Source organism: Haemaphysalis longicornis, unplaced genomic scaffold (assembly GCF_048455015.1).
Source record: "Haemaphysalis longicornis isolate Haplotype H1 unplaced genomic scaffold, Haemaphysalis longicornis Haplotype H1 scaffold_7, whole genome shotgun sequence".
Lineage (NCBI taxonomy): Eukaryota > Metazoa > Arthropoda > Arachnida > Ixodida > Ixodidae > Haemaphysalis > Haemaphysalis longicornis.
The window spans coordinates 74887465-74894964 of record NW_027526422.1 but is presented as its reverse complement, the minus strand read 5'-3'; the positions used below and the strand labels follow the sequence as shown (position 1 = coordinate 74894964).

The 7500-nt window shown below is 46.9% G+C and overlaps 1 protein-coding gene across 5 annotated transcripts in view; it reads right to left on the bottom strand.

Annotated features, from left to right (window-relative positions):
* Positions 1 to 7500, bottom strand: part of LOC144145978 (uncharacterized) — a 48271-nt gene that overhangs the window by 23132 nt on the left and 17639 nt on the right. For all 5 annotated transcript variants that reach the window (XM_077677865.1, XM_077677866.1, XM_077677863.1 and 2 more), the window contains 2 exons: positions 3019 to 3093; positions 1646 to 1736 (listed from right to left, as the gene is read on the bottom strand). In XM_077677865.1, coding sequence (XP_077533991.1) covers positions 1646 to 1736; positions 3019 to 3093 — 166 coding nt within the window. The remainder of the gene's footprint in view (positions 1 to 1645; positions 1737 to 3018; positions 3094 to 7500) is intronic.

The window sequence follows — 7500 nt, the reverse complement described above, 5'->3', positions numbered from 1 at the left end:
CATTTAGCACTGCCAACGAATACCTGTACACTTCCTATCCCAGTTCTGATTCCCCGCTAAAAAAGACAAGGTGCAGTCATGCTGCCGCGCGCATCGCAGATACCTTGAGTTGTTTTCACAGCCGCAGGACCGTACTTAAAGGAGCCATGAAGAAAAAATACAAGTTTGGTTTATTAGAAAGACTGCTTAGTCCCGATAACAATGATACCAATATCATCGCAATCTTCGAACAAATAACGAAGATATTAAAGAAAACGTGTGAAGCAGTCGCGACCCCCTAGCCAATTTCCCGCAACTTTTCTATGACGTCACGGAAACTTCTTCGTGCGATTGGCGGCCGCCTAACTGACCTGTCGCGACGACGCATGACTGGACGTCTGTAATGGGGCCTCTAGTTCCATTTGACCGCGTCACTTTGATGCCAACGTGAAGTTAACGCACTGAAAATTATGTTTTATTGTTGGCCCGTATGACGTCATTCTTGCTCATAACACGTCACTGTGGCGCAAAATTTGAAAGTTTTTAAATACTTCTTGCTTTTTTTTTTCGTTAAAAACATCTTTTGTGGCTGTAATGGAGCTGAGTGAGATACTGAATCCTAGTTCTTTCAAATTAAATGAAGTTGTATTTTCTCTTCATGGCTCCTTTAAAGGGACAATGAAGACAAAATACAAGTTCGGTTCATTCAAAAGACTTCCTCATTATTGTTGCTCAATCACGACAATTTTGCCGTCAACTTTAAAAATTAGTTTAGATCATAAGAAAAACAGGTTTAAAAGTGGCGACCCGCCTGTTCTTCCTGCGCCCTCCTTACGCCGTTACAGGCAGCGTTTGTTACAGGGGTCAGTTTATGAAATTAGTATCTATATAGTCAATATGATCCGCTAATAAACTTGATTGCGCTATTGAAATTGTGCATCTGCTTCCCTTTGGTCGTACCCCTACTATGATATCAAGGAGTTGGCATGCTGATTACTTTGCCGTTAGTATTCTTCGGATGACGTCACTGCTGAAGTTCTGCAGCGCCAGCTTTAAATGTTTGCGGATATTAATGATCTTCGCGACGACCACGTCCGCCAGGACCGGAATGGAGTTGAATGAGCTTTCAAAAGCTAGCTATTTCAAATAAAAAGAAAAAAAAAAGATGTGTGTTGTTCTGACGGTCTTTTTGGAATAGAGTGAATAAAAAAATCGAATTCTGCAGAGACTTACCTCTAGGAAACGCTAAAATATTAACTCAACCCTCGTATGTTCTAGCATTCAAATTCAAATTCGTTCAAATTCGTTAAATTAAACTTGAAGAAAAATCGCGATTTCTTTATTTGCTATCTTGAAAGAGAGGCTTTTTTAGTCAAGATGATAGGACTGACAACATCGGTCACTTTGGTGATGGTAAAGTTGAAACCCCAACATTTGCGCGTTTCTTCTACCGGGCTGTTGAAAACCCCTATGCTTGAGGCAGCTCAAAAGCTGTGCACGCTATTTCCCTCTATTTATTTATTTAATTTTTTTTAAATGCCAGCGAGAGCTGCTTGATACGGAAATGACTACAGAGCAAATGAACATGAACTCTGCTACATCTCGTTACCATTCTTCATTTTTTATATCTAAATATACCCCGAGACAAAATTCGTTGTTCACGTACGTGTTATGATGCACTGCCCGTGCTTGCATATGCCTTCGTCAATGATCTTGGAAACATGAGGGGGCACAGCAACGGTCCGGAGGTGGTTCAGCTTCGTGCGTAGCACGGCCGGATGAGAGAGACACCGAGAGAAGACGAGAGACAGGCCATGTTAATGGCAGGGCTCACTGCTTCGCACGTGTAAGGCAGGTGAACAGGGTCATAAAATGTAAGTATTCTGTGAACAGCCGCAATTAAAAATCAAGTATGCTATTAAGCGAGTTGAGAAAACGTCAGTTTAGCGACCTGTTTTTTTGTATATTAGATCGTCATTGGGAAAGATCACAACCCTCTGGCAAGTTAGCGCAAGAACCAGTAGTTACAACGCCATACGATCCGCTGTCTCCCTTGGTGTTGGCGCTGTTGAAATTTTTATTTACATTCATTCTTAATGTGTACCCTAAAGTGTATTTCACCTTGGTATTTTTAATTTTGTTTCGCACAAATTACAAGAGGCTCAACACCTTTTTTCTAGAGTGCATAATGTTTTTTCTTGCCACCTTTTTTATGGCTTTACCACATAATTGGCTGAGTAAGTGCATGCAAAACGCGCAAATCTACGTGACGTACCGTAATTACCCGATTCTAACGCGCACCTTTTTTCCGGAAAAATAGGTAAAAAAATCGCATGCGCGTTAGAATCAGATACGAAACCGAAACTGCCGAAACAACGAAAATTTCGTCCCGCTCATCGCCGTCGCCATCTCAAGATGGCGCCAAAGCTTTTAGCAACGATTTTTCGGTCGCAGGAAGCATAGGCGCCCAGGTTTTTCTATCGGCGTTCACACAAATTGTCAAATCGTTCCACTTGCGCACTTGATAACAGCAATGGCAGCAGCGGTTCTCACGCGTTCAAAACGAGTGGTCGGCTGAAGCGTGCGCCTCTGAAGAAGTTCGCAGGATGGGCGTGCGAGGCGTGGGTCACGATCCCATCGATCATGGTTGAACGCTCGTTACGAAGTGTGGCATCGTGAACGCGCTTGGCGGCACCAAGGACGAGATGTGGTCAACGGAGAGCGACGAGGAGTGAGATGAGTGAGATTACTTCGAGAAATAAATCACCCGTTTTTCTCGCATTCGTTTTTCTTGCTCACAAAGTTCCGTGCGCGTTACAATCGGAAGTGCAAGTTTTTTCGGTGTTTTTGCCAGGAAAATCGGGTGCGCGTTAGAATCGGGGACGCATTAGAATCGGGTAATTACGGTACTCAGTGCCGACATCCTGCCAAGCAGCAGCAAAATTCCCACACACCTCGCGGCAGTTTGGGCTCATGAATTACATAATTATATAAATCACTCAAGGTATCGACTTTTCGCCGAAAGTTGCGTTTTCTTACCAGGCATGGAGTGCCATCCGGTACTTCTTCCTTGGTGCCGTTCGCGCATGGAAGCCAGCAGCTTTCCACCAAAGTCTGTTTGTAAAAGAAATAATAACAGTTAAGGTAATGCAGGAGTAAATGCAGGGGTGTTCATCATTTTAAGTGCTAGGTGATTGTTTCAAGGCTTACTCTCATAGAGAAATGGAATTGAACGAACAAAATAACGTTTATTTGATTCAATTCCTCTACACGAGTAAGCCTTGAAGCCAACGCCTGCCACTAGAAATGACGAGTGCACTCACAAATTTTGGACAATTATCGACTTAATGAAACACAGAACCAGCATCCTTTGTGAAACAATGATTTTTATTACAGTTGAACCTCGTCATAACGCACACTGGTATAGCGAATTATCGGGTATAGCGAACTAAATACCGACTTTGGTTGGTCACGCTTTATTTTGATGCCACCTATTCTTTTATAACGAAACCGAAGCCGTGAGAGCCGTGCGATATCGGATGTAACGAAGAAATATTTGACCAAGAGGCTGGGAAGCTAATTGGAAAACCCTCCGTAGTCCTAAACTGCATAAGTATAAAGGCCCTTTGTCCGTGGACACTGAAAAACTTCTTGCTGCTCAGTGCTGTGAGTATCCACCAGACGAGGATCTCATCCTTTATCAAATAAGGACGCAGGCCTGTTTTGTCAAGTGAACCTTGTTTTGTTGTAATTTCATTCCGGTTCATTGAGTTTGAAATTTAACAAGTGGAAATGTAAGGGTTACCTTGTTTACAGTGGGTTCGAAGCCTCAAAAAATGAATTTTTGTATCAAGTATGTTTTTCGCGAGCCATATGGTCGATTTGTTGCAGCCGATTTAGTACCTCTACTGTTATAACAAATATCGGTTTTAACCAACCAATTTGCTGTCCCAATACTACTTCGTTATGTTCGACTGTACTATGGGCCCCTTTGGGCGTGTTATGTAGAACTCGCGTGTGTTTGTGTGTTTGCCAACATTGGACAACCGATAATTGAGAACTGCATTAAGGCTGAAGGAACCACATCCATTGCATCTGAAAGTTTTTGACGTGATGCGGGTGGCGGCTTAGGTAAGAAGTTAAGCAGGCTAATGACAAATTAGGGTACCTCGATGCCAGCGCCACCGCTGTTGAGGTGGCGGACATCGAGGCACCCTATGATAGATACCTTCCCGGTCATTTTATCTCTTCCCCGACAGGCTAAGCCTCACGAGAGCAACGTTCCAAGGCCGGCGGAGGAGAGCGCCTCGAGGAGCCAGTGGCACATGCCCGCACCACGCGCATGAGCAGCAGCACGAGCTCTCCCCGGCAAGCTGCGGCTGGACAAGAGCTCCACGAGCCGGTCCAGCCGCAGCTGCTCGTCGCTGACGCAAGCTCCCACTACCCCACGATGAACCAAGCACCCGACGCGGCGATGCACGCGCAAAGCAAGGAACAAAACGAGGAAGACAACGCTATGCACACCGACTCCACCGAAGAAAGCTGCTCGCCAGCGAAGTGGACATACGATGAAAACAGCGGGAGAACTATCGATTTGCAGCATCAATGGAAAGTGACCGAAAGGAAACGAAACAAGACCGCCGCCACTCATGGAGCACCACCAGCCGCACAACCCACCTCCCAGCACTCGGCCCCGGATACGGCGCAGCAGAAACGTTCCCGGATGCCACCATTGCCCGTAGACGACACGAAAATCATTTATCGCCCACAAGCCGGCCTTCAACTCTCAAAATGGTCCCTCGCAGAAATTACTAACGCCATCGGAAGGGCAAGCAAAATCACGCAGAAGGAATTCTACGACAATGTTCGCATTCAAGTGCAGCGCATCGAAAACCTCGTCATTGCAAGTACTCCAAGGAAAGATCTGGCTTTCGACTTTCTGGGAGAAATCAGCAGCATACAACTAGGACGAGACATATTCACCGTGCGAGCCCATGTGAAAACACCAGAATGGATCAGCAGGGGAGTCATCAACGGCGTTCCACCGAATACCAGTACCGGAGAACTCATGGACGGACTCCGCGTGCCAGAGAGATATACGGTTGTTGCAGCACGACTGCTGGGAAAATCGTCTGCAGCCGTGATCTACTTTAACGGCCCCCATGTACCGTTCATCGTGACATATCAGAGTGGGGACTATCGTTGCCGGCCCTATCGCAAGACAGTACAGTACTGCCGTTCCTGCGGGGAGCTGGGTGACCGCCAAGACATATGCCCGCATCCAGCTCAAAACTTCTGCCACAAATGCGGCCAGACAAATCAACTACCTGACCACGAGTGCCGGCCTTACTGCAAAATCTGCAAACAACCGCATGAGACGGCAGGAACAGACTGCAGGCAGAAGCTGAAGCCAGGACCACCCCCCCACAAGGTTCGGCAGCAAAGGGAAGTAAAGAGCCAAGATCCACGGAGCGGATGGCGGCCCCGCACAGAAGACTTCCCGGATCTACAAGCAGCCAACAGCACCACTTCAAATAGCAGCAATAACAGAAGAAGCAGAGACAGATCCAGAGCGCATTCGCAGTCTCGATCCGGCTCGCGAGCTCCATCCCAAAAGAGAGTAAGCTACGCCAATGTGGCAAGCGAACCTGGAAGAAGCTCCGAAGATGAAGCTGCCATCAAAGCCTTAGAGATGAAGATCCAAAGCCAGCAAACACTCATTGATAAGCTGCTCCAGCGCTGTCGAGAGCAAGAAGCTGCTAAACGCCCTCCACAACAAGTACTACTCACAGAGGAGCGAGTCATTCAGCTAACTGAAGACAGAATAGCCGCACTTGAACAGAGGATCATGGCAAACATACAGCAGGTCGTCGCGGCAGAAATCCAGAAAGCCATAGCGCCTTTTGCGGAGCAAGCATCCCACAACACGGTAATCTTTGACAACTTCGTCGCATACGCCAGGAAGAACTACATCACCAAAACGACGCTCGACTCAATCCTCAGCCCTATAGTTGCGGCGCGGAAAAAGGCACGAAAAGATAGCCATGACGCTTCCCGTTCTTGCTCATTAAGTCGAGAAGAGCTCTCTGACATTGAATCTATCGAAGATGACAGTCCAAACTAACGGCACCACAGACGTCTTTCAAACCAAAATCTGGCAATGGAACTGTAGATCTATCAGGCGCAAAATCCCTAACCTCCTAGAACTCACTAAACAAGATGAACCAGATGCGATAGCCCTCCAGGAAACGTACAGCACTAACATTCGCCTTCAAGGATATAACGCCTTCAGCAGAACAGAGCGCACCGCAGTTCTGACTAAAAAGACCCTTACCGCCCAATTGCACGAAATCATGGACACCAACGTGGACCATACACTTGTCGAAATCTTACCTGGCAGAAAGACTCAGCAAAGCCTCTTCATTTTAAGCGTCTACAGCCCCCCTCGAGACCAACTGGCGAACTTCGAGCAAATTATAAGGAAAATCAGGAACATCACGAAAGGGCACAAAGTCGTGATCGCGGGTGATTTTAATGCTCCTCACACGGTGTGGGGGTACCCGTCAACAACTAAGAAAGGGACCCGCATACATGATGCCGCCCAATCTCACAATTTAAGTCTCTGGAACGATCCGCTGCAACCAACCCGAGTAGGCAACAGCGTCTCCAGAGACACTAATCCCGACCTCACCTTTACCCACGGCATCCACCAGGCAGAGTGGACCCGACTGGAGGAGACGTTAGGAAGTGATCATCACATCCTACAACTCGAGATAAGCCACCGAAAAAGAACCATTCGGTCCGGGACAGCAAAGTTCACAGATTGGAAAGCCTTCCGTACCGACGTCAATCCTGGAAACATCGAAGAAATTGACAAATGGCTTTCTAAGATACTTGAAAAAGCGGAGGAGCACACAAAAATAATTCAACTGAACACAGATATTCCCGCTGTTGACCTACACCTTTCCCACCTTTGGGAAGCAAGAAGAAGCCTCCTCAAACGGTGAAAAGACAAAAGCACAACAGAAAACTCAAGCTGAAAATCGCCGCCATCACTAAGAAAGCCGAAGAATATGGCGCCCTGCTCTACCGGCAAAATTGGGACAAGGCATGTGACCAACTTCAGGGCACCCTCAGCACAAAAAGGACCTGGCATATTTACGAGGCCTTCTGGCGACTACACGGACAAAATGCAGCAAAAGCAAGACCTTCAAAAAATCGTCCATTCATACGCAGGCACCCAACAAGACATACTAGATGAGATTCAACGCAAGTTTGCCGGTGACATCCCATCGAGTCCGACAAGGTACTGATCCGTACCGTGGCCAAACATAATCCCGACCTCGATAGACCCTTCACAAAAGCTGAAATGGAGGCAGCCCTGGCCAAACTCACAAGGAAGACTTCGCCCGGCAAAGACAAGATTACCAATAAGCTCCTCCGTACCTACCTCCAAACGCAACAGAAGCGCTCCTAGAGTATTTTAACGTATGTTGGGAAACAGGCGAACTACCGGCAACG